Source organism: Ambystoma mexicanum, chromosome 9 (assembly GCF_040938575.1).
Source record: "Ambystoma mexicanum isolate Mex_15411 chromosome 9, UKY_AmexF1_1, whole genome shotgun sequence".
Lineage (NCBI taxonomy): Eukaryota > Metazoa > Chordata > Amphibia > Caudata > Ambystomatidae > Ambystoma > Ambystoma mexicanum.
Window position 1 is genome coordinate 311,470,969 of NC_090931.1, and position 27,378 is coordinate 311,498,346.

Below are 27,378 nucleotides of genomic sequence, written 5' to 3' on the forward strand. Positions count from 1 at the left end.
ACAAGATTGATCCAGGTTAGAGAAGCTTGGTATAAAATAATGCTCCAATGGCACTATACCATGGAGAAGTTGCATACAATATATCCAATGAGTATGGACCAGTGTTGGAGGGTCTATGGCATAAAAGGTGACTGGAAACACATATGGTGGGAGTGGCCAGGAATTGAGGGATTTTGGGAGGAGGTTACCGCTCAGATAAAGTTCATAGTAACTTTGGATGGAGAACTGACTCCGAAGGAATGGATCTGTGGGTTATTGGATCCAGGGGTCGCCTTGCCCTCTAGAGCAAATAGCAAAGCAGTTATGTTGATGATTATAGAGGCATGGCTGGTAATTGCGAAAAGTTGGAAACAGGAAAAATCGCCAACATTAAGAGATTGGTTGTTTAAATTGTGGGGCTTTATGTTAATGGAATGGATGACGTATTACATACAAGGTGAAATAAGTAAATTTCACATTGATTGGTCAATGGTTTTGGACTTCCTTGGAGGAGATTATGTACGTCAATGGTGCCGACACAATCTGAAAATGCTCGACATTAGATAAGAGAATGTATCCTGCAATGTTCCAGAATGGTAAAATGGAACAGGACTCTTGCTTCCGTAAGGGGGAGGGGGGAGAGAAAGATGTAGAGAGGGGAGAAAATGTTTCTTAATTAGATGCCAATAAAAACATGTTTAAAATAAAATATTAAGGGAATTACATCTACACTTAAAAAGGTAGAAGTAGAAAAATCTAATTTTGATTGAACTACATACTCCATAATCCCATAATAAGGACTGAGGTGAAGAAGAGGGCTGAAGATGCGGACAGGCAATCAGGCCTTACAACCTTTGCCAGGGCCAGGCAATTAACATTAACAGGCTTGCACCTGAAATCAATTGCCCCACCTAAGAGGCATAAAAGGCTGCAGCAGGATGAGAAAAGTAGAAGGAATTGGGAAAAGAGCTCGAGCAGGAGCTGGAAGGCTGGCAGTAGTAGTAGTAGTAGGAGGAGGAGGAGGAGGAGGAGGAGAAGAGCACAAGGCTGGCAGTTCACGAGGAAGTGTGATCACTCAAGGGATGCCGGGACATTAAGAAAGCAGATTTCACTTGCAAGTTCTGAGAGGGTGCTGTGTTCACAAGCCCTGCCTTGAGGTGGCTACACTGAGAAAGACGTGCTGAAAGTGAAGTTCTTTCCAGGTGTGTCTAGTGCCTGTGATTGCAGAGCCGTGCTGAAGCCCAGAGTCCTGTAGCAAGAAGCAAGCCAAGGGACATAGGAGAGCAGGAGACTCCAAGTTGGCATGGACGGACCGCAGACATCCGTGCTGCAGAGGGGTGCGGGTCCCAAGTGTGCCTAAAGATGCAGAAGAAGCAGCCCGCAAACGTAGTGTTCCTGGAGCCGATCAGTGAAGGTCAGTGTTCAGATTCACTCAAACTCTTGCCTGTAATTGTTACCAGCTTTAAAGTGGCTTGCGTAAGAGTGGTAGGAGTAGAGGTTGTTTGTCATTGTGGAAGTTGTTCTTTGCAACGGAAATGTTTCACATGCACTTCAAGTAAAAGCTTTAGTACTCACATATGAAGAAAAGCCTTTAATTTCCCATTGTTGAATGTTTAAATATTAAGTGAGTGGTCGCGTGTCTCCAATTAAAAGGGGGAACGTTTTCGAAAGTCTCTGAAAACTCTGAAGCCAACTTCCAGAAGTGTTACCAGACTTTACGGCATCAAAGGAAGGTTGCATGTGACCAATTAAGATTCCAGATCAGAGTAGCGTGGGAATATAAACCCTTACAGACAATTAAAGTTGAATATCTACCTGAAAAAGTGGTCGCATATACAAAAAAATAATTTTTCCTTTGAAGACTGAACCTTGTAACTCTAAGAACGAATATGCTTTAAAATCAGAAGTTGTTGTAGTCATAAGGAGAACAAGCATTACCCAAGCCAAGAGGCGAAGCCTTTCTATAGCGATCGACATCTTCGATATGGAGCCCTTGCAGGGTTTAAAACTAAAGGGTTAAGGGCCCGACATAGCGGCGTCAAAGAGAAAAACATTTTCAGTCACTGAAAAGAATCGTGTTCCGAAAAGCATGCTGAGTGTGCAGAAAGAAGGAACCGAAGTTGTGGGGGCGTAGTGAACTGATATATGTACTACCGACATCACAAGCAGAGTTGAGGCACGCTCAAGACATGATGGAGTTGACAGACGCCGCCGAGCTGCACTACGGCCTGTGTCGAAAAGGTTTCTGAGCAGCTGAAACTAGAGGTTATATCCATCAAAGGAGGAATCTGTGGGAAAATGAAATATTTTTTATATAAATGCAACCTTACGAAGCAGGGTGTACTCCCGAGGATCCTTGATGCAGAGAGGGGAGGATATGGAGCCATAGTACAGATGTCAGAAGATGGAGCAGTTCAACCGATACAGGGGTTGTTGCCCGTGAGAGCTGTCTTTTGCGGGGTCTCTGCTGGCTCAACAGAGTTTGGTGGACTCAGGTTGCGCTATCAGCACCAATATCAAAACAGTCAGCGCCAGGGCCTTGGCAAAAACGTCAAGAATCTTGTGCCAAAAATCCGGCCTCGAGGATTGGGTTTGAAAGGTACCTGCAGCACCTGCCCCTCACAGGAGAATAATCCCCGTAATAAGGCTGGGATTCCCTGGTAAAAAGAAAGCATTTTTGCTTTAGATTGAAAACTACTTGTCTCCTCTTTAACCAATCATTGTCCTTTGGATCATTCTACCCCTAGCCAATGACACTCGTCCTCCTAAACTCCACCCCTGGTGGGCATCTTCAGATTTGGTAGAGCACGTAAAGTAGCAGTATGAACCAAGAAGAACCATAGATGGGATGGAGGAAGGGTTCACATGTTGGAGAACAGGAGTTACAGGTAAGTAACGTGTTCCTTCTCCAGCATGGGGTCTTGCATGGATTCATGTGCTCATGAATATGATTACACAGCAGTACATATACAAAACGACGGCAGGTGGCAAGGCTCAACAGAAGCAATACATTTCACCCTGGAACCGACTCACCTCAAGCTAACAGGTTGCATAGCACTGCTTGGCAGACCCGGGACTCCTCCTTGGAATCCCTGTCGACGCAGTCGAATCTCGAGAAGGTGTGGGTCAACCTCCAAGTAGCAGCCCTGCAGATGTCAAGCATGGGAACACCAGGGAGAAACAGTGTCATCGCTGCGTTGGCTCTGGTGTAGTGTGCTCTCGGCTGGCCTGGAAGAAGACTGTTGGCCAGACGATGACAGTGCATGACTCAGCCAGAGAGCCACCTGGAAATGGAAGCCTTAGACAGTGCCTTTCTATGTACCACTGGTCGAAAATTGAGGGACAATTGCGATGCCTTTGGAAAATCTGGTGTGCATGCCACATAAAACTTCAAAGCATGAGCAACATCCAGCAAATGCAAAGCCCTTTCAGCAGGCATAGAAGGGTTAAGAAAGAACACTGGCAGAGCCAAAGGCTCATTGAGATGCAAGTCCGCAGGAACCTCTAGCATAAATGTGGGATGGGTCGGCAACACCACCTTCGTAGCATGGAAGGTCAAGTATGGCTGCTTGCAAGAGAGAGTCTGGATTTCACGACGGGCCTGGACGAGGTGATGGCCACCAGGAAAGCAGTCTTCCATGAAAGCAACTTCAGAGGGGCCCGATGTTCAAATGGAGGCCCCATGAGCTTAGTCAAAACCAGGTTGAGCTCCCAAGCCGGGGCAAGAGCCTTCACCAGCAGAAAAGTCCTGAAGAGGCCTTTGAGGATCTCCTTGAAGAGTCTGCGCAACCACAGCGAGGGCTTGACAGGCGCCTGGGTGTTCTGGGATATGAACCTTGATGGAGGCGTGAGCCAGGCTAGACTTGGCCAGCGAAAGCAGGTATGGGAAGAGCTGCAGAGCCGTAATCAGGAGAGGTGAAATCTTTAGAGTCTGCACCACACTGTGAAGTGCTTCCATTTGGGAATGTAACAAGACAACGTAGAGGAAGCTCTGGCCTTGGCCAGGATCTTCTTGCACTTCAGCGGCAAGAAATGGTGCCCAAACTCCAGCTGTGAGGCTCAGCAATGCTGCGCCATGGTGCAGTATTGTTCTGTTTTTTTAATCTCTAGAGAAAAGGTCTGGAAGTGGAGGCCGCTGGATGGACGCAGTCACTGATTGATAGAGCAGGTCCGGGTACCAGATCTGCCACGGCCAAGCCAGTGCGATGGGGATCATCCTGGAATTGCAACGTCAGTGTTTTGATCACATGTAGCAGGTGGGGAATCAGAGGGAAGGCACACTGGGAGAGCCTGTCCCACGGTAATGAGAAGCCGTCCCCCAGACTCCTCGGCTCAGGGTATCGGCTTGTGAACTTCCGGCACTTGGAGTTGACCGCTGTTGCGAAGAGGTCGATCTAGGGGGAACCCCACCTGCTGAAGAGCAGAGACACGTGCACTTGTGGCAGGAGCGTAGCTCCCTGCGATGGTGTTCCTGGTGCCTGCCAGGTGAAAGGGGACGAGGAACATGTCCTGAAGAATGGTCCAGTGCCACAAGGACTGGGCTTCCAGAGAGGGAGTGGGGGCGTGTCCCGCCCTGCTACCAGATGTAGAACATGGTGATGGTGTTGTCTAAGAAGATTGTGACCGCGCCTGGTATGGAGGAATCCAAAAGGGGGCTCCTTAAGTGAGATGCGGGCGCACTGCACACCACTGTAGAACTTGATGGAATTTCCAAATGAGGGTGATCTTGTCTGGCCAATTGCCTGAGACCTGCTGCCATCTGGCATCTAGAAATTCCTAGAGAGGCCGCATCTGCAGCCTGCAGAAGTGGTCCAGATCGATGCAAGGACACATCATGAATAAAAGAAACTTAATGGACCGGACTGTTGTGATGGACACTGCGGACAGCCGCTGAACTATCCCTAGGATGACCTTCACCCTCTCCTCCAAGGGGGTTGACAGACATGCGATTGGTTGAGACGGGTGCCCAGGCACAGAGCGTTATGCAATGGCACCATGCAGGACTTCGGATAGTTGATGGAGAATCAGAGCAAATTCAGAATGGCTTATGGTCTCCGCCGTGTGCTCGGCCACCAGTGCGTGAGAGCGGGAGCGAATGAGCCAGCCGTCCAGACGTTTATCTCTCTGCAGTGTAGGTGCACAGCTACCAGGGCTATGTGTTTTTTTAAAATACTGTGGGTGCAGAATTCAGGCCAAGGGCACGGCCTGAACGGGTAGTGTCGTCCCTGGACCACAAAGCACAGTAACTTCTAATGTTTTTGGTTAAAGTATGCGTCCTCCAGGTCCAGAGTTGCCAGAAAATCCCCTTCCGCCAGCTGGTCGAGCACATGCTGCAACGTTTCCTTTCTGAACTTTTGGGACCTTAAGTACTTGTTGAGGTGTCTTAAGTCTAGGATTGGCTGCCACCCTCCTGACTTCTTCAGTACCAGTAAGTATCTGGAGTACACTCCAGAGCCGCTAAAGGACCAGCACCATTGCCCCCTTTTATTAACAGGGCTTGAGACTCCTGCGGCAGTTGAGCCGTGTGTTCCATTTAGGCCATGCTCCGTGTCCTTGGTGAAGATATTGTGCATCCCGAAATGGTATCAAAATAGCTGGTATATTACCCGGTGGATCCCATTCAAATTAGTAGCCTGTGCGCCACGTTTGGCCGCCGCGAAAAACTATTACATATTAGTCCTGTGTTGTTCTAAATTAAGACAAAGGAACAGGGTATTTATAGAAATTCAGGTGTTCTCAGGTTAGATATAAATGATCTGCTGAATGGGTTCCTAAGGAGAAATAATCTCATTACCTAGTGTCTGCCGGAGCGGGTACGTAACCTGATACAACGATTGTAACATATATATTGATCTTATGTGTGTCATGAACCAATGAAATAAAGATCTAAACTTGAAATAAATCACTACAGTGATATTAGATTATACAAAAACATTGTATACATTGTTTTTGTAGTTTTTCAAAAAGAATTGGTATAGGATAAGGAGAACTGATTGTTGGTCTCCACAGGTCACTTTTGCATACAATCTAATTGGTATATTTTTCACATTGTATATATTGTCAGATTCTATGTCAAGACCGGAGGCTCACATTATGCTTCTCTTTCTTTTAATTATTTAAGCAATGAAAGCTCAGCAGCAAGGTATTTTATGCACTTTCATATAACAAACTCATTCCGAAAGTGCGTCTAATAAATACATAATACCAACTTTAAAAGTACATATAAAGTTCATAACATTCTTAGGATAACAGAAAAAAAACTCCATATCCCATGATGCCCCAAAGGCCATCAGTGTCTGAGGTCACGTGATACTGTCCCTCCAATGAGTGTACAGGTGCTCCCATAAACAGTCCTGAACAAGAAATAACTTCCTCTTTCTTTGCTGCTCACAGCGAGAGGTCAGTCATTTCTTATTCAGAACTGTTTATATCTTTAAATATTATCTGCTTGTCAATAACGTTTATTTTTCATGAGCGATTTTTAATGAATATATATAAATTGGCTTGTTGTAGTAGATTGTGACAGACAGCGTTTGTCTTGTTTTCTTCTCATTGTTCACCAACGCCAGCTGCTTCCTGCTGACTTCGGTATCAATGGGGATGAAACTAACATTTCGTTCGTGATTTTTTCCCTGCTGTATATTGTACCATTACAGTAACAGACCGCCGCGGTGCCCGCTGTATTTTTTGCTTGCCTCCCTGGCCCAGAGTTACATGCGCGGGCTCCGGGGAGGATTGCGTAGCCCTCAGCTGAGCGCGATGCGCTGGCGTGGCACCAGGGGGGCTCCCGTGTCCCTTTTTTCAACGATCCGGCGCTCATACAAGCATTTCCGTTTCGGAGTAACGGTTAATGCGAGTGCAAGCGCCGGAGCAGAGGAAAGCGTTTAATTTCATTTCATTTCTTTAAAAAAAAAAAACAAAACAAAACAAAAACAAAAAAAAGAAAGAGGGATCGCTAGCAGCATCCAAAGCCCACAGCTTGGTCTGCTCAGCATCCCATTCGCCAGACAGTAGCTGGAGTTAACACTCAACATGATCACGAAATGTATTAATTAATAAACAGATCTGGCACAATAAAGATCTGGGCGAGTGAGAGAAGGTGATGAAGCGCAGATGAAAAAAAAAAAAAAAAAAAACAAGAAGAGGGGTAAGGTATTTTTATTCCCCTCGATCAAACCAGGAATGGTCAGAAGGAGAGGAGGATTGTTATATAGATGAAGTGGCAATGGAAAGGAGCCTTGGTCCTAGGATCCGCTGTTGAAAACAGCGTACAGAAAGCTGTAACAGGTATGCTTCTACCAATACAGCAGCACATAGAAGACATGGAATAGCACATGCGAGGGGCTTCTTCAAAGAGAGGAAAGACCACCCAGAAGAGAAAACACCTTACCCAAGGGGGAAGTAGTCAGGCTCGTAAGAGCAAAAGCTCTCTGACCCCCCCGAGCCAGTTGATGCCTGCCACTGCTGCACTACCTGACGCCTTCTCCAGGCTGAAACACACCTTTATGAACAGGAAGGTAACCCCTTCCTTTGAAAGACCCTCTACCCCCCAGGAAGGAAAACAGGGTTGTTGGACCCTCAAGCCCAGAGGGAGACAAACAGGGCGTAGACGATGAAGTAAATCCGGGATTATATGATGACGAATCATCACACACTTCTTCAGAAGAAGATGCCGAGATTTGGGATTCAAAACCCTCAACCTCGGGGAGTGCGGCAGTCCCTATCCCCAAGGGAAACACCGGGGAACAACATCCTACCAAGGGAATGTTCGACCCTGAAGATTTAATACATCCTAGGTCCACCGACTGCAAACCATCAGTCAGGACAACTGAATACATGTTTAGCAAGCTACGTAAGCCTCTGGAAAAAAAAAATCAGAGCAAGACTCGGGGCAGAATGTCCACGCCCTGAGATACCTCATAAGGTAGCTATGACACCAGAATTAGATTCTAAGATGATCACATTCATGGCGAAACATGTGAAAGACCCTAGAAAGTGGATAGACAGAGCCTGGAAGTCCTGCCAGGATAAACTATTGGACGTGGCGGGTCCTCTTGCAAAAAGATTAGACCTGGCAGAGGGAGCCTCCACCTCCTCAACCTCAATCGATCCGGTCATTCTCTTCGGGTGGGCTCAGAGAGCCATCTGCTTGCTGGGAAATGCGAGCTGCGCTATTTCTACCAAGCGCAGAAAGGGCATACTGTTCAAAATTAACTCAAAATTGGCTGAATTGGCGAACACGGAGTCCGGCGCCGACGCTGACTTCTAGAATTTCTCTGGTTTGTTGTAGACACCCAGTTTTCGCAGCTTTGTCTTCCAGCTGCCAAGATACAGTCAACCAAAAGGGAAATTTGCAGGCTCCTACAGAGGGACTTGATCTTGCTGCGGGAGCTAGCAAGAGTAATAGGCCTTCTATCCTCGTCCATTCAAGCAATATTTCCGGGTCCCCTACGTTACCGGGAATTGCAAAGACTGAAAGGCCAACACCTGAGACGCAGACTCTCTAATTCTCAAAGATTGGCACTATCACCTCAAGCAAGGACAGAGCTAAATTGGTGGCTTTCGCACATGGAGGCCTGGAACGGCAGGGCCATCTTCAGTTCCACTCCAGATATCATTTTAGAATCAGATGCCAGCCGTTCTGGATGGGGAGCAAGATGTGGCACAGCAGCCACTGGAGGTACTTGGTCTCCGCAGGAGCTAGATATGCACATCAATTGTCTAGAGCTCCTCGCAGGATCTTTCGCAGTACGCTCCTTCGCCAGAGACAAAGTGAGCTGTTGCATTCTACTAAAGATGGACAACGTATCTGCCGTGAGATACATAAATCATCTGGGTGGTACCAGGTCTCGTCCATTAGCAGAACTCGCCAAAGACTTTTGGCATTTCTGCTTGGATCATCAAATTTCAGTTACGGCAGAATATCTGCCGGGTCTCAAGAATGTAATAGCGGATTGGCACTCCCACCATTACACCGATTCCAGCGACTGGAGTCTCGAAAAGAATATATTTTTCCGCTTACAGCAGCATTGGGGTCCGCTGTCCATAGACCTTTTTGCATCTCAGCTCAACACGCAGCTCCCTGTGTTTTACAGCTGGAGACCCGACCCAGCGGCCTCAGCGACAGATGTATTCCTGCAGCCTTAGATGCAGGGGGTACTCTACGCGTTTCCCCCCTTCTCCATGATAGCGAGGACCCTGGCGAAGGTCCGTCAGGACAAAGCAGAGCTGGTCCTGATAGCCCCAGTATGGCCTTCTCAGACCTGGTATCGAGTTATTCTGGAACTTTCCACGGATTCTCCAAAACTTCTACCCCGGTATCAGGATCTCCTATTAGATCTGTGGGGACAAGCTCACCCCATACTAGTTTCCGGGTCTCTGACTCTAGCGGCTTGGAGGATTTCAGGGCAAGATGGAGAACTCCGGGCATGTCCAGCAAGGCAATTCATCTCATTTAAGAAAGCTGGGCCCCTGCTACACGCACACAGTATTCCAATTCCTGGAATACATGGAGGATATGGTGCCAGGACCGGGGCTTGCATCCAGTTTCAGCGCCTCTAGAAGAAATCCTCAATTTTGTAGCCTCGTTAGTAGAAAGAGGCCTTGCTTACAGAACAGTAAACGCATATCGATCGGCGATCTCTGCAGGCCACGATTTCACACAAGGGGCCCCAGCTGGGGCACATCATCTAGTTTGCAGGTTGTTAAAAGGTATCCGCCTTACAGTACCGCCTCTGTCCCGTTATAACAAACTTTGGGACGTTAATAAAGTACTCAATATTTTACTGGCATGGCCAGTTAACGAAGAGCTATCGAGTATGGCACTCTCCGGCAAGCTTACTACCTTGCTTTGTCTGGTTTCTTGCAGGAGAGTGTCAGACGTTAGAGCTCTAGATCTGGAGGGTAGGTCTTTTTCCCCCGATGGTATCGTGTTTCACGTAAGAAGAAGAACTAAATGCGATTCAAGAGTGATCTCTTACCCGGCTTTTAGACAACAACCCAAACTTTGCGTGGTTCAGTGTTTAAAAGCCTATGAGGAAGTAACAGCTCCGCTCCGATCCACTCCGGGCGGTCAGCTTCTCATAGCTATTCGCAGACCCCATAAGGCAGTCTAAGCCCCTACATTAGCTCGCTGGGTGCGCTTGAGGTTCGCCCAAGCGGGGATAGATACAATCCAGTTCGGAGCTCATTCAGTTAGAGGAGCGAGGGCCTCAAATGCTTTCCAGGTTGGCGTCCGCTTGGAGAACATCATGAGGATGGCTGATTGGTCAGGTGAATCGATCTTTAAAGAATTCTACTTAAAACCAGTAGAACAGCCTGCTTCGATAGTGGTAAGTAAGCTTTGAACGAGCATAATGTGAGCCTCCGTTCTTGACATAGAATAAAGATTTTCCATAATGACTTACTAGAAATTCTTGATTCTATTAAAGACACAGAGGTGCATTATCCCACCCATCAAAGAAAAGCATGTTGCGTACTGCTTAAGTATGATTCTAACATTATTGCATTCTATTGATCTAACTTCATATATTGTTTAACAATAATATGATGCTTTCTTCTCCCACCCCTTGAAGGGAACTAGGGTTGTTTAGCGCAAGAGCTAATATATTTCATTCTTTCCTTGACAGCCTCTACAGACAAGTCCACCTGATTCGTTTTCAACGAAACTTTCATCTGGTTGAACAAGGTTTAGAAATTTAACACCGAAAGTCAGCAAGTTCGCAACCTCGAAAGAAGAAGTTATTTCTTGTTCAGGACTGTTTATAGGAGCACCTGTACACTCATTGGAGGGACAGTATCACGTGACCTCAGACACTGAGGACCTTTGGAGCATCATGGGTTAGGGAGGATTTTTTTCTGTTATCCTAAGAAGGTTATGAACTTTATATGTACTTTTAAAGTTGGTATTATGTATTTTTTCGACGCATTTTCCGAATGAGTTCATGTTATATGAAAGTGCATAAAATACCTTGCTGCTGAGCTTTCATTGCTTAAATAATTAAAAGAAAGGGAAGCATAATGCTCACCTCTGTGTCTTTAATAGAATCAAGAATTTCTAGTAAGTCATTATAGAAAATCTTTATTAAGCTTCTATGTGAACGTGAGAAATATGTGTTTTTAGAAATACTACTGCTTTATATCAAATTTGAATGATAGTCTAAAATAAATAATGTAATTATTTAAAAATATGAATACTGACCCATCGCTCTCTTCATTACTATCGGAGTCCTAAATATGGTATAATATAACGAAAGAAAGTACCGTTCTGTGAGACATTCCCTACTGTAGTTTTCCCAATGTAATTGCATGTACTAAGTATTTGATACAATGCCTTGACAAAGCCGATAAAGGGTGAAACATATGCACATGCTACCATCAGGTCTATGTTGGCACGTAATAGGACTGGTTCTTAGCACCTACCTCACAACTCAAATCTAGAATAAATATCTTACAGATATTCAAATTGGATGTTTATTTTTGTTTCCTAGAACAGAAACTAGCCTAGCTGTTCTTTTACCAACAGATTAAAGTTTGATCCAGGATTACAAGTCCCCCGTTTTAAAGACTTCCCTCAAAGACTACAAAGCATCCCTATCATGAAGCATTCCCAGATCGGGCATGTGACCCCCTACGGCCAATCCGTAGGAAGCTAGTCAGTCCAAGTAGTGTAAGGACCATCTCCTATGACAAGAGTGGAAGGAGGTTTTGTGGTACAGAGCAGGTGACATGTAGTTTTAAAGAGCAGGAAGAAGATTGCTGGAGCAGAGAGGATGTTTGCAGGACAGGCTGCAAGTACTGGAGTGGAAGGACAGATTGCAAGACCCAGATAGGTGAGGAAGATTTCTAGGTAGATTGTAAAACCTGGAAAAAGTGGTGAATATTAACTCCAGGAGAAGACAGGCTGATTGTAAGGACCGGATAGGTAAGACTGATTTTAAAACTTGGAGACCTGAGGAAGCTAAAACCCCGCGACCAGAGATACAGAAAAGGAAGGAGATTGCAGTAGAGACAAAAAGGCAGGAGAATAGAGATCAGGCCACAGCCATAATCAAGACAAGACAAAGGCAGATCTCTTCGACAAGAAAATAACAGAGAAAGTGAAGCCTAATGCTCTGACAAAAGGGAAGGAGGAGCAGAACACAGGCCCTGACAAGAGAAAGAAATGGCAGAGGTCCTGAACAAAGAAAAGGAGGTAGTGGGCAGAGAATTAAATGATAGAAAAACCTCATTTCTTTTTGGCAAAACAACATTTCAATATTATCAACAAGAATACATTAAAATCTTAAAGCTATCCAATTCATCACATTATACAAACGAAGATCTACTTCTCATACTATAAAATTCATCGCTCATAAACATGATTTTAACTAAAAAAAGAAGACCAAAAAAAGAGAAAAATAAGAAAAATCAAAACAATCTGAAATGAAAAAAAAACGAATGATCAGAAGTTCTAAATAACTAACCTGTAAAAATGCTTGTATGATAGTAGCTATATAACAATTCTGCAATTCGCATGTATACGTTTATTTCATCATCAATTCAATTACTGATCATGTATAATTTATATCAACTCTAAATCATTTTCATACTAGCAAACAGTAAGCATGTTATCATTTATCACATCTTCCTCCTCATCCAATTTCAGCGCTAACAGAAAGTTGATTATAGCCAATCGCATTGCTGCTGTTTGTGCATTGTATATCATGCTCCAAAACATTTCCGGGGTCACCAAACCATAGCCACCGAAGAAATGTTCTAAATGTTTCCTCCTCAAGGTTATGAGTAAAGTGCAATTCACAATCAGGTGGATAAGTGTTTCTGCTTCAGTAGCCTTCTTACAGAAGGGACAGATGTTAGTATCAGCTTGAATTAAGTACCATTTGGCCAGAATCTCTTGTGTGCCAAATGTTCAGTCTGAACCAGGTATATAAACCTCATTTAGGAGACAGAATGTGCCTGAGAATAAGGAAGAAAAAGAGAAGCTGGAGGACTAACCAAGTAGGTGAAGCATGGACCAGGTCCCATGGGGACTAAGCCAGGAAAGAAGATCATACACTGTCCATGTAAAGTGTTGGGGCACACTAAACCTAACCCCAACCATCCTGTCAGCTTAAAGGTATAGAATTGAATATCATTGCTGCCTCATTTGTTGCAACTTGTCACATAAGGCAGACCTTTATTCAATGTATACGAAGAAGAGCTCTGTTCCCCAGATAACGAGATGGTCTGGCCACTACACGACAACCCCTTGTGCAATAAAACATGCTGCTTTGAAGATGCATTTGGAATTGAAGATTTGGAAATGAGCAAACAGCTTGTGATGAATACGGATGCACTTAACAGACAGATATCTGGTTTGACACAAATTCATGGTCAAGAGACAAAGTCTGTTAGAGGGAATCTTTGATAAGGCTTGAAAACAATTTCAGACACTTATGGTGGGAGGAGTCCTGCAATCCTTTGATAATCTGCATGCAGAATTCCAATTGGAGAATAGGAGCGATTTCCTAAAACAGATTAAAGTAAAAGTGCAGCAACGGCTCAGGGACACATAGAAAGAAACACAAGGACATTTGGGTGTATGAAAGCTTTAGTGAAATGGGAACAGGCTTTAAAAGGCGAGATTTGTGAGTAAGGTCTAAAGGAAACCTGGGAGAACCAATTGTGTCACATTTGAGAAAAAGAATGTAGAAGCCAGGTCAGTGCAGTTGCTACACAATGCATTGAAATTGACTGATTGAACCCCAGGGAAATAAAAGAAATTGATACACAAGAATCAGTACTATGATGGGGCTAAGGAGAAATGGTGATCCACCTGCATGCACTTTGGTGTGCAATCTATTCAAGCTTCTCTTGAAATGCATTTTTTTCCTGTGTGGTCAAAAAGCTGCAGGTGAACTTACAGAGTGAATCTGTGGTAGCATTTCTGGGATTATCAATGTGAATGATTTGCCCGTTTATCAAGTTTAAAAATAGACTAATAAATACAATGCATTGTCTGGTAACAATGCCAAGAATATGCTGGTGCAACATGATGCAGGACTAGTGTGAAAAACCGGAGGGTATTCTCCCAGGAAGATCCCAGGAATCCCTTATTCAGGTGGCCAGCGAAGAACTAGCCCCCTCTTATCCTAACCCTAAAGACAGACAAGCGGGAAAAGACCACCTTGGTAGGGGAACCCAGGGTTGTGCTTGGGGAAATAACCCAGGGGAGACGCAGTATGATACAGAGGAAGGGGGTGAGGAGGATGAAGTCCCTGAAGCATTTGTAGGCTACTCCAATTCTACCCCCCTCCTCCCAATGAATTTCCTTTATCCGAAGCTAACAACCTATCCGTCTTCCGGAAACCCTGTAAGAACCCAAACCTCAGTGCCATGGCAAACTACATCTCCTAGAATGTTACATACCCGAATACTCCTAATCGTTCTATTCCACATCCCTCTGATTGCCATTTCCCACGCTTCCAGTCTGCTCAAACAAAACACTACTGTTCCCACAATCCCCCCTGTTGATCTTATGATAACAATTCCAGTCATTCCCGTTTGTTTCCCAAAACCTACCAATCTCTCCCTTCTAAGGTAACCAACCCTCCTGATACGAGGTTTGTAATTACCTATAACACCTCTTCCCCATCCAACCCTGTAGAATACTCTGACACTGTAATCTCCTCCTTTTCCGACACAAACACTTTTGCACATCACAGTCAACGGACTAACACTGAGCCGATCACCTGACATGTCCCAATGTAAGGGTCAGGCAGAGTTAGGCAATTGACAGGAATCACGCACACCTGACGGCCTTTTCCCTTCCCCCACAGGGATAAAAGGTGGAGCACAAGAGCACAAAAGCAGACCGCACAACGAGACAGCAATCCAGGCACGGCCGTTCAAGAGGACGAGAAAGGCAGCGAATAGCGAGAGGCTGACAAGGAGAGACGCAACCTTGCCATTTTTGACCCAGACCCGCAGAAGGTTTCGCAAGACCGTAAACAATAGCTGAAGTGTGTTGTAGCAGATCTCAACGATACACAGAGCGTGCCTACACTGATAAGCATGGCTGAGAGAGGCATCTGCTACTGTGGTACCGGCCTGGACTCCAGATATGCTGAAAAGCCAAGCGGTTCATCACAGCCGGTGAGTCGAGGGGAAAACCGAACTGGGTTGAACGAAAACCGCAAAATAGCAACTTAAGGGAAGTTCAAAGAACTGATCAAATAAAGGGGAGACCAGCTGCAGAGGGATCCAGCACTACGTGGGTGCTTATCCAGACTGAAAGGAGCAAAGCCTGAAAACCCTATGAACAGTGTGTTGACAGAAGTGAACCCGATCAAGGGATGCCCACAGTGAACTGTTTAGTAAAAGTTGGCAAGAGAGAACCTGGCAGAGGGATGGCTACAGAAAGGGACGAAGCCTGAAGAATTGTTTAAAAAGACATTAAGATTTGTGAACAAAGGAAAAGGCATAGTGAACACGGTAGGGGGAGCCTGAGAATTGAGAGGTGTCTGTGCCCGGAAGAGGGGGACACAGGGGTGAGAAATCATCACCTTAAACACCAGAAGGCCATAGTGAACCCAGTTAGAGGGAGGCTGAGAATTGAGAGGGGTCTGCGCCCAGAAGAGGAGGATCCAAGGATGAAGAACATTCACCCAAAGTGCAGACTGAAAGAAAGGAACTGTTACTGTTTGAGGCCACCACATAGCAGGCCCTCGGAAACCAAAGAGCTAAACACCGGCGGCCCTGATATTACTAAAGACTTTTGTGGATCTGAGCCCGGCAGAGGGGAATCCAAGGGTGACAAGGATCACCCTAAGTATGACAAACTGTCATTTATTATTTTTCGTGAATGCATCAGGTCTTCGAGGGAAATACATTTTGGCTTCAAAAGAGACATAACCATCGAAGAACCCGACAGCAACTGTCAGCTCGTGACGTGAATGCTCGAACATGTGCTGTGCTCAGAAGTACCACCTTATCCTGTGCTCAAAACATGGGGAAGGGCGACCTCTAGCTAACACATGCTGACATATTATTTGGGAACACTTCTTTCTTTATTGTAAATCCTATCCCACGCTCTTTCTATAATCGCTGTAAGGATTGGCAATAGGTTTTCATTTTGACCAGGGCCAAGGGGACTGTCTTATTTTTCATTTGATGGTCGATGCTTTCTCCCATCTTAGATTTAGGTTTAGATTAGGTGTTTTTCCAACCTGCATCCTGCTTAAATAAACAACCTTGAATTGTGATCACTTGTGTCTGTCTTTACTGTTGCCAGCATGAGTTCCTTACATTAGGCTATTTCACGAAAAAAGAAAAAATGTAGGAAATTATACCCATTAGAAGCAATGCTATCTATCATAAGTAGAAGGGCTTAGAAGTGAGCCAAATGGCAGTAAAGCACTATTAAAATGTACAGTAATCTCTACTACGTATTTGTGTTGATAGTTTCCACATGTGACAAAGCGAGCTGCTTCTATTTGGCCTTAAGAAGAACAAAATCAAACAACTCAATGTTAACTTCACTAATGCCGAAAAATTGCATGTGGTTTTCCACGTGCATTTTTATGTGCCCATCGATAGATAAATACAGGCCTACCACGAAAGCATTTTGTTTTGAAGGTCCTAGCTTGTTTTATTTTACTGCATTTCTGACAAGACTCTGCTAAGGATGGAAAGTTTCTCTTCATGAAATTATTAAGCTTAACAGGGTCAATATTTAGGCAGTTTTTTTCAACAGCATCCAAACAGCAAATGCAGTCATGTTTAGCTAATAAAAAGCTGGCTCTTGATAGGGAGCAACAGAAAATAATGTGCAGAATTCAATACTTCACAGAAGCCTCAAACCTCCAACTCCATTCACTCACTCACTCACTCACTCACTCACTCACTCACTCACTCACTCACTCACTCACTCGAAAGAGTGGCATGACCAACGTGTCCACTCCTGAGGAGTCCATCAATACCTGTGTGAAATCCAGACACAACATAAAAACCTTGTCATTTATTGGTGCCAATGTGCCACTGGAGTCAAATATAAAAAGCACACAAATGAACATTTCTGTGGTGGGCATGCAAAGGATGAGTGCAGTTGAAACAAATAAGATACAGAGTGTGAACCAATGTACATATACGACTGGGAGCATAACTCGAGGACTGTGCAGTTGTCTTGGAAGCAAGACTGCACAGAGTCACTGGTTCGAATCCTCGTCTCGTGCTTAGAGGCTCGTCTCCGGCATGAAGCGTGATATTAAAGCTCAATTTTTACTTTGGTGAAGCCATGCGTGAAAGCTCGTAACTGAACGACAATGGTGGGAATCACAGACTAGTTACCTTTAGGGGTGGAGGAAACCTTCTTGGAAAGAACATCCACTTTGTTAACACCACTGTCTTCCACCTTCTGTAACTGTTTGCTGGAAACATCATTGTTTGGCAAAACATCAGATGTAACATCGTTTCCATCTTCTGACTGTTGGCTGCTTTGAGAGTAAGTGACAGACTCCTTGGATTCTGCTTTATCCTGTGAGTGGGCAAATGAAAACATCTGTGACTCAAGTAGTGAAACAAGAAGTACAACAAGACAGGTTGGGTGTGATTTTCAAGTTATGATCACTGCTATGTTAATATTGCATTGGAAGTCTAGGGTTTTTCTTGGCATGTCCGAGGGATGTAAATGGAGGCAAAATGTAACATTGAAAGGCTTCTTGGGTAAGAAAGGATGGGGAGGGGACAAAAACTATTTAAGGATAAAAGTAACCTAAATGCCGACTGTGTATCAACTCCCCTCTAAAGTGCACACAAACTACTAAACAAAGAGCTGTAGAGGAGTTCTGGGGAATGATCGTGTGCTATTAAATGTAGTTATATTCAGAAAGTATTGTCCCAATATGTAAATGTGTGCAATAAACACATTGATTAGAACGATTTCTGACAATGTGAGTATTTACGGGGCTACTCTGAAGCCTGGCAAAAATATCGGAATTGGGAATCGTTAATTCAATGGAGGGGGTTGACGACTATTAACTAAGGAATTTATTTTTTCCCTAAAGAATGGCATGTATGTGTATGAGTTTATATTAAATTATTTGATTAAATGCATATGTGTGGTTGCACTATGCACAAGACAGCTGTCGTTCAACAAAGTTGTGACAGAAAACACATTATTTCTCTGATGCTGATACTTCATATCTGAAGTTTTCATTAAGTGGACAGTTATTTGCATTTTTTATAAAACAAATCATAAGGATTATCATCTAAAACTTCATGCAGTGGTGCTCAGGTAGTGAGCGAGGAGTACAAAGTGAGGGGTTTATTGCATCTAAGATTGTACGGGATAAGTGCCAGTCCCCAAATAAGTTAATTTACTGTCTGAAAGATGTCATTTTTATTTGTCAGGCATGAGAAAAGTGCAGAGTCGGTGTAACTTGCACAATTTGATTGAAATGAGGATGTACATAGCAAGAAACATGTAAAATTACATATTATACATATTTTCTGAATTTCCTGTATAAAAATGATCAATTAAGTATACGCCATTTCTGTAACAAATACAATTAGAACAGGGGTAAGACAGAAAATAGTGACTTCTGGTCAAAGTGTGTCGAGGACACAGGAAAATGAGGAGTGGCTGCATACCACAGCAAAATACTGTTCATTTTGGTGTACATGCTTATAAACAGTTATGATATGATAAGTCATTTATAACACGCCTGTACACAAGTGTTTCTAGGCGCGACAAGGGAGGGAAGACAGTGGGAGGACAAGAAAAAATCTTACTAGGCCTTGTGCCATTCAGATTGAGCAAGTGCGGCAATGCTAAGTGCAGGGGGAAGGGAGAAGGGGAAGTGTCAGGGAGAGGGAAGGAATAAGTGCAGTCAAGGCAGCGCAGCTCTGGGTAAGTGCAAAGAGGCAGGGGAATGTAGAGGTTACAGTTACAGACCCTAAGTGCGCGGAAGGCCCAGAGGCAGTGCAGGGGAGACTATTCATGGAGGAGCCTGCGAGTGTCTGAGGGTAACCAAGCAGTTGGCCCTGGAGACAGGTGGTCAGCTGGGGAGGGAGAGGGAGAAAGCAGAGGAGCAAAGGAAGGTCTTGAGCTGCTTCCGAAACTTCAGGAGGTCCGGCTCAAGTTTGAGAGTGGCATGGAGGCCCCAATCTCTACCTAGAGAACCTACTTATCATCAGAGAGTTGGAGGTAGCTAAGCGAAGGGCTGGGGAGGGAATGTATTTTGGAAGAGAGTTGGATGTAGTACGGGCCCTGGCCCCAGAAAGCCTTGTGGACGATGCAGAGGGTATTGACTTGATCATTGCAGCCACGGGAGCTAGTGGAGAGATTTCAGGGCTGGAGAGATACAGTCCCTGGGCTTGAGGTCAAGGATAAGCCTTGCAGTCCTGTTCTGCATTAATTGCAAAGGGCGGAGAGCAGAGGAAGGAAAGTTGCGAAAGAGGCTGTTGCAGTAGTCCAGCCTAGAGAGAACCAGGACTCTAGAGACAGTGAGCTTCTGGCAGAAAGTGAGAAAAGGAAGAATACCTCTGAGGTGATGCAGCTGGTAGTGGGCCTTCTTGGCAAGGTACGTGATGTGCAGAGAGGGTGGAGTCGAAGAACGCACCAAGGTTTATTCCCTCAGAGGAAGGCGAAGGAAGATGGCCCAAGGAAGGCAGACAGAGTGAACAAGGGAAAGCAGGAGCAGAGGTCTCAGTGAGAAGGATCCTTTCTTAATGGCATTAAGGCAGAGATTGTTGGAGGCACACTAATCCTGAATCATGGATAGACAGTCAGAAATTAGCGGAGGGGAGCCGTAAGGCGAGCCGAGTGTCATCCGCATAACACAAAGTTAGAGGAGAAGGTAGAGATCAGGCGGGCCAAGTAGACATTGAAGAGCCAAGGTGAGAGGTTAGAGGTGGAGAGAACCAACCCAAGTGGGACCTGGGAGGGTCGGACCCGGAGGAAGGTCGTCAGCCACTCCAGAGCATGATCCATGATGCCCAGGTTTTCAGGGAGTCGCTTGATCAGGATGGAGTGGTTGATCGTGTTGAACGCAGAGGTAAGGTTAAGGAGGATGAGGACAGAAGGAAGGCTGGAATGCAGATTAGAGAGCAGATCTTCACAGGTGTTCAGGAGAGCATTTTGCGTGCCTCTGGCTGCTCTGAGGCCAGACTGAGACATTCAGTGTGGAGTGTAAGCTGGGAGATGGCCAGCTTTTCCAGGCGTTTGCCCAGGAAAGGAGCGATAGAGATCGGGCAGTAGTTTGTCGAACAGGTAGGATCGGCAGAAGGTTTTTTGAGGAGGAGGTGAACAAGGGAGTGCTCTAGGGGAGAGGGGAAATATCCAGTGGCAAAAGTGTGTTCCCATAAATCGGCTAAGGCTGGAGCGAGGGTTTCAATGTGGTCCCTTGATGGTTCTGGAGGAGCAGGGGAGAACCTGTTTGGACGACACTTTCATAGACTGGATTTGTCTAGAATCATCGTCAGGTGTTGTCAGAGAGAAAGAGAAGGAAGGAGGAGGAGGAGAGGCGGCCGCAGGTGGGGCTGGTAGAGGGCGAGAAGAGCGAGGACAGGATGTCCCGAGTTTTAGTGGTGAAGTGAGAAGCCAGTGCTGTGCAGGGGGCCTGGGAGGGAACAGGAGTGGTGGAGACTGCAGACGGATTGTCCAGCTCCTTGCCGATTTTAAAGATTTCAGCCATGTTGGTAGAGGCCGCAGCAATGCAGGCTTGGATGTGGGCTCTCTTCTTTGGACAGGACAGAGAGTCTGTATTGCCTTTGGAGCAGGTGGCAGGCCAGTTTGTCAGAGGATGCGCCCGAGGCCCTCCTTTCCTCTCAGCCACCCTGCACTTGCGTTTCAGGGTCGTGAGGACGGAGTCATACCAAGAGTTGCACTTGGAGGTACATGGAACTGGCAAGTTCATGGCTCACAGGCTGTAATTTCCAACCAATGTTAACTTTCCACTAGTCAGGATACCTAGTTTCAAAAATCTACTATACTTTTAAGTGGAAGCAGAGGATATATATTTTGACTTGAATGTATTGAACCTTAGACATAGTATGAACGACCATTAAAACAGAAGAGATAAATTTAATGTACTTATGCTGTAGAATTTCCTAAAACAGAGGAGCTAAATATAGCATACATCGACCGAAACATTTTCTTATTCTGTGGTTTTATTGCAAACACATCTACCAACGGTCAGCAGAACCAAATGTTTTACACATAGATGCAAACTGTTTTCAGTCTTCAAAACGTCCTTATAATTGAATTAGTAACTAACATTGTGATGAATATATAAGATATGTTCTGCCGTCATGTGGCTAAACTTCTAATTTCTGCTCTAATAATTTCTCGTCTCGACTAGAGTAATGTGCTCTTAGTTGGTCTCCCTGCTTAATGCCCTACACATCTTCATTTTATTTATCCCTCTGCTGCATGTGTTCTACCTTATCTTCCCTCCCGCAATTCCATGAATCTCTCTTTGCATCTCTCATACTCGTCCTATCAGCCATTTCCTATGCATTGTCTCTTGCCCCTACTGATCTTTACTCTCCTTATTGGAGCATAATTTAACTTTCTTCTGACTGTTACTAGACCTCCCTGTGGTGAGTTTCGCTTTCTTTCATTTTCTCTTCTTGCACCAAAGCACAGGAACTTTATCCATGAGGTTGCCTTCTTCATTTTCAGTTTTTCAATCTTCTTTAAAGCAGCATTTTGTCACATCTTCCTTCCCACTCACTTTATTGCATACCATTCAAGTTTGTACAGTGCTTTGGTGAAAAGCCTTATGAACTGAATAAAATGCAAATAAATTGTGATGAATATATAATTGTCAGTAGAGCAGTAACGCAGAGAGTCCTGTTTTGTGGCACTTTGAGGAATCTAGACTACACCTTTATCTTTCATGCCCCTCATCTGTTGACGAAGAATCCCTTGCAGAGTTGCAGCATCCTTCTAAAACCAAAGTTATGTAGCTACTTCAGCACCAGGTGAGCAGTGACATGGCCAGTGTTGGTGGATTTAATTTTGACTTGTGGCTGTATGTGCTGTGTGAGAGGAGTTTGAGGCTTGTGAAAGACATTGCGGAAGACCTCTGGGAGAAACAACCAGGGATTCTGGCCCCTGCCCAGATCGCTTGGCAAAAGCTGTTCTGATCTTGAGCCAAATGTCCCAGCTGGCCACTGAACAATTAAGAACAAGTAGGAGTGAGGTTTGAAGCCGAAATATCTGAAAATGTCAAGAAATAAAATGACAAATGCACGTTTACAGCACATTTGGCATGGAAAAAAATGGCGACTCACATAATGCCAAACAGGGGTATTACAGGCTAATGGGGTGTCCCCCGCACAACCCCCCTGCTCGGCAATACAGGTTTGAGGTTGCGGGGGTGTGCCCCGTTTACATAACACGGAAAGCGGGGGAAGAGAAAGTGACAAAAAAAATACAAGTGGCGAAAGTGGTCTTGCAGTGGAAGTCTTTCCCCAGTGTCTATTGTTGGAGGCGTGGCGGAATTACTGCTGGTGTTTCCCTACCTTTGCCTCATACAGCATTACCCCCCAGAGTGGACAAGTGGCGAAAGTGGTCTTGCAGTGGAAGTCTTTCCCCAGTGTCTATTGTTGGAGGCGTGGCGGAATTACTGCTGGTGTTTCCCTACCTTTGCCTCATACAGCATTACCCCGCAGAGTGGACAAGTGGCGAAAGTGGTCTTGCAGTGGAAGTCTTTCTCCAGTGTCTATTGTTGGAGGCGTGGCGGAATTACCAGCGTTTCTTTGCCTTTCCATCATAACATCATTACCCGCAGACGGCGGAGCAGACAAGTGGCGAAAGTGGTCTTGCCTTGGTCTGACAGGGGCTGCACAGAGGCTGCAGATAAGTTACACCGATTTCTGCTTTACTGTACTCTTGTCCTATTACTTCTGACTTCCTGACTTTCTATCTCCTAGTGATTAAGTCAGCCATTCCCTGCTCAATAGCTATGCCAAAACGCGGGACTCTCTGCCATAAAAACATGGGCTGCTAAGCGTAAGGCCGGCGAGGTAATGATCCCCCTTCCTCTCTGCTCATTTCATGCAGTCCAAACCGCTACCTTATACCAGGCACCAGGGGGGCGTCCACTCTGACTGACACTCAGCACTCCCATTCCGTTATTGACTTGGAAAGCCCTGAACCTCGTGGAGTGAATGCAGTGGCCAACATGGCTGAAGCGGTCATTGAAATGGCTGCTGAGACAGTGGAAACAGTGGAAACAGCTGAAATAGCTGGAACAACAACACATAATCATAGCACTCCAGTTCACTGAAAGAGGGCCCCCAGCAGGTTGTTGTGCTGAATACTTGTAAAGAGTCTGGTCATAAATCATTGGCTAAAGTGTTAGCAGTTGCTAAACCTAAATCGCATGGCACTCCTAAAATGACTGACAACTTCCCTGTGACAGAAAACAGCCTATGGGGAGCATCTACTCACACAGCTATGGTCCATAATGCATTTGGTAGTACGGAAGTGAACACTGGAAATGAACTGCTGAATGAAATGCTGATAGCGCTGCCTTGTCTGGGCACTAACCCCATTGAACATGTTGTAAAGGCACTAATTACTCCTAGTCAATACGTGGCTTTTGGTACTTGTGAGTCTGTCAATTATGGCTAGGTCTCCTATTTAGGAGCTTCCGCACCCCACTGTCCCCCCACGGCCCCATAAGCTTTGCCTGGAACCCTGGGGCTTTGCCAGAAAAGGAGCTTGTAGATCGTTTGGAAGCTCGACCACAAGAAGCAGTGCTTGCTTGTGTTGATGACGATATGATGGCTGAGTCTAGAACCAATGCCCCTGGGCAGGCTCGATTATCTGCAGGAGTCTCACCGACTGACTCGCCCAGTCAGGCGGATCTATCTGTTTTTTCGGCCATCACTGCCTTGAAAGCCCCTCAGCAAGGCAAAAGTGGTGTTGAAGGCCCACACGAGGAGTCGAACTTGCATTCTGTAAACACACTTAACAAATCATTGGCTGACATGTTTATAATCCTAGAAAGTGTATTGGGGAGCCTCAACTCCAAATGAGATAACATGGTGAACTCTTTGATGAAGATTCAGGCCTCTTTACTCCAATCTACTTCTTGTAGTGAAAAACTATCTAAGGCCGTCTGTGTTCTGGCTAGAGCACAAGATAACTCCTTCTCTTTGTTAACAGAGCTTGTGAAAAAGCAGAATACCCAGCACATGGAAGCACCCAAAGACAAGGAACCACTGGAAAGTGGCTTGAGAGCGGTGGACATTCCAAAGATGAATACCACTGAATGGTATCCGAGGAAACAAAACGCAGTTGAAACAAGCCATCATGTATGAAGACTTAACTACTGTAAAGAAAAAAAGAGACGCTGCTGTGCCTGTAGTATTGGCGGGTAGAAGCAAGAAAACAGTGAAACTCAACCTTAAAGTCTCTCTGACAAATTCTCATGAAATGTCTATCATGCAAACGGGTCTCTCTAACTATGCAGTTAACACACTGTTACAAACAGACATAGCCCCTGAAACTTGTAAGGGACAGCATAACTCTAAATTAAAAAAAAACGATAGGCCAAGGAAGAACAATGCTCACAAAAACAATGGAGAGACTACCTTCAAATTTGAAGAGCTGTTCCAAACTCAGCAGTCACAATCAGAGAGTGGGAGTAGCAGTTGTAAAATCGGTCACTAATGCCGCTGTACAAACTGACCAGGGTCACTTTAATCCTGGCTCGAGCCCACACTCTAGTACAACAGACTCTGCCCTATCAACAGAAACCAGGATTGCTGCATTACAAATACACAGCATATTTGGCTGAGATAAGTGTGCCTATGCTAATCGATGAAGAGTGTTTCATTCTGTGATTCTTCTCCAATTCATACACACCTACGATATTCGCATTTGTTATGCTCACCTGGTTCCCACAGGGGGTCGATCGGACCCAGACAGCTGCGGTCTCCACCAACGTGATGCGTAGTGAAGAGATGACAGTCTGGACTGGCCCGCCTAATCTTGTCTGCTGGACTCGTAGAAGTAATCTCCTGCAAGTGGAGAAAGGGATTTAGCCACCCGTGGACTTTAGTGATGGCCCCCCCAACAGTTCTCGTTCTCCCCACTAATCACCTCCGATATTCCCTTTTGGTAACCTCACCTTATGTTTTTAAATGATGAGCTCTCCATCCTGCATGGCATGCAGTGGCGCGTAGATACCAGTTACTTCACTGGGTTGAAGGTACTGGAGGAGTTCCGGAGGAATACTGACTCCAGTGTCTATAAAGTTCAAAGAGTTCAATATGTCCGATGTTCACTCTTGTTCCATTCCCTCGTTAGGTTGCAGCTGGGTCCAAAAGAATATTGCCTGGAGGCAGCTGATGGCGTTCAGTTAAGAGTCTGTATTACCAAACACTGTCCGGTAAAAGTTGCATGAGTTTAACTTACTGTTTTGTCTCCCTTTATAGGTGCGGCATAGGAAGATGCGGCGAATTAAAGAATAATACCTCCGGTGGTAAAGCAGGTAAGCCCATGGTGGCAAAGAGATTGTGCTTGTTGGTTTTCTCGGCTCACCTTGTTATTCCTTTTGTTTTCCCCCCAGGTGCTGGGTTTCGACAAAGAAAATGATGGAGGCAGCGCCGAGTCGAAAGATGCAGTGGACTGGTGAGTATAACGCGGCGCTGCTGCTGGCGAAGCGACGCATGCTGAAATAATGTCCTTTCCAGGCTCGGAGATGTGCTGGGTCCCGAATCAGGTAAGGAATCAAATAATGTCTGTGATCTAACCTCTTCTCCTTTCTTTGCCTTTTGTCTAGGAGCTCCGGATTCGAGGCGGGCGTGGCAGAAGACTGGATGCTGACTTGCAGACACGGTGAGCATCACGCTGCTGGATGCAGAATAACGCAAAGCATGGGCTGCTGTTCGGGCGTGGTTTAAATAGCCTGCAAAGTAGTCGCAGGTAAGAAGTTCCCCAGAACCACACCCGAGTGAAAAATAGTCCCTGTAATAAAATAGTCCCATCCAGGCCTCACGTTGGCTTGGACTCATTTGCAGCATGGTCTGCATAAGGTAAGTAAAGTCTATGAGCCTGGCGCCATAGATTTCTATGATGAGCCTGGCGCCAGGACTGAATCCAAACAGCCCCCAGCCGGAACTGTTGGGGTTTTAATGAGTATCTGGATGCCTGCTCCCGGGGCTGATGGACTCGATCCGGATGCCCGGGGGTAGGCATCATGACAGCATTGTAGACATGTGTGATCCACTAACTAGGGATGGTCCAGCAATCTCTAATGTCGTCTTCCACACTGAGAGGACATCATCTTATCTTCTAGAACACTGCTCAGCGTTGCTTAAACTGGATTATGTCCTGCTCTGCAGTGGCCATTGCTGGAAAAATATTCTCGGCTCGTTCCCGGTAGCAGCAAGGAGTCTGGTGGTCAGCAAATTACTGAACAAGACTAAATTGCAAGTGGAGACTAATCAACCCAGAAACAACATAACATTTAGCAAAACTAGTGATGAGGGGAACTGGGCTCGGTTGGCTAACTTAGTGGACCAACACGGTAGGCCTAGCTCCTAACCCTACTTCACATGGATCCTCCTATTTTCTCAGCTGGAAAACCCGGCGCAATCTGCATTTATGAGCATGGAGGACTTTTTTCACATATTGACAAGTTTGCTATTGTAGCTATTCAAGAGACTTGGCTTGCTTGCTCTCTGGTTGTTGATGGTTGGAACTTTCGTTCTCTGCTGGAATCCCAGGGACCACGGGGCTGATCTAAGTGGGGCATGGCCCTTGGATTCAGGAAGGAGATGGGGATTGAGCGGGTGTTTTTGGAATTTGAGGATGTGTTAGTTGGAAAATCACATTCCAGGCGTGCTCAATGCTACTGTTAACAAGCATCTGTATGCGATTAACATCTATGACCCTCCTTACAGATCTGAACATGCTCGGCTCCCGAGGTCTGTTTGTACGATTCTTAGTAAGCTCGATAATGGCCAGCAGACTTTGATATGTGGAGATTTTAATGCAAGGATTCCCAAAATGTCCCATAGAACTACTAGCAATTTACTAGATTTTACTGTTAAAGACCAGTCTACTAGACTAACAAAAAGCTGTAGACGTGGAACAAGTTGGGCTAACCTATTATACTCTCTTGGTTTTGGAATGGTGAAGGGAATAGTTTCTTACCTGTAACTCCATTTCTCCAGCATTGGTATCTTTCATGGATTCACATGCTTAGAATATTCCCCGTCGACAGACTGGGAACCCTCGGTAAGCTTATATAGCCTTTTCCTATAGGAAAACATTCGACACTTTAGTGTCCTATCTATGTCGTTTTGGGCCGCGGACGCAGGCCCTACCAAGACGTAGCGGTATAAATGCCCCGCCCCCGCGGCTCCTTCCAGATTTCGACCGTCTCCAAAGTGGGA

The 27,378-nt window shown here is 45.4% G+C and overlaps 1 protein-coding gene across 3 annotated transcripts in view; it reads right to left on the minus strand.

Moving 5' to 3' along the window:
* The window catches only part of ZZEF1 (zinc finger ZZ-type and EF-hand domain containing 1), a 3,309,810-nt gene that overhangs the window by 1,076,988 nt on the left and 2,205,444 nt on the right, over nt 1–27,378 (minus strand). For all 3 annotated transcript variants that reach the window (XM_069614719.1, XM_069614718.1, XM_069614717.1), the window contains exon 38: nt 17,308–17,494. In XM_069614719.1, the coding sequence (XP_069470820.1) occupies nt 17,308–17,494 (187 nt within the window). The remainder of the gene's footprint in view (nt 1–17,307; nt 17,495–27,378) is intronic.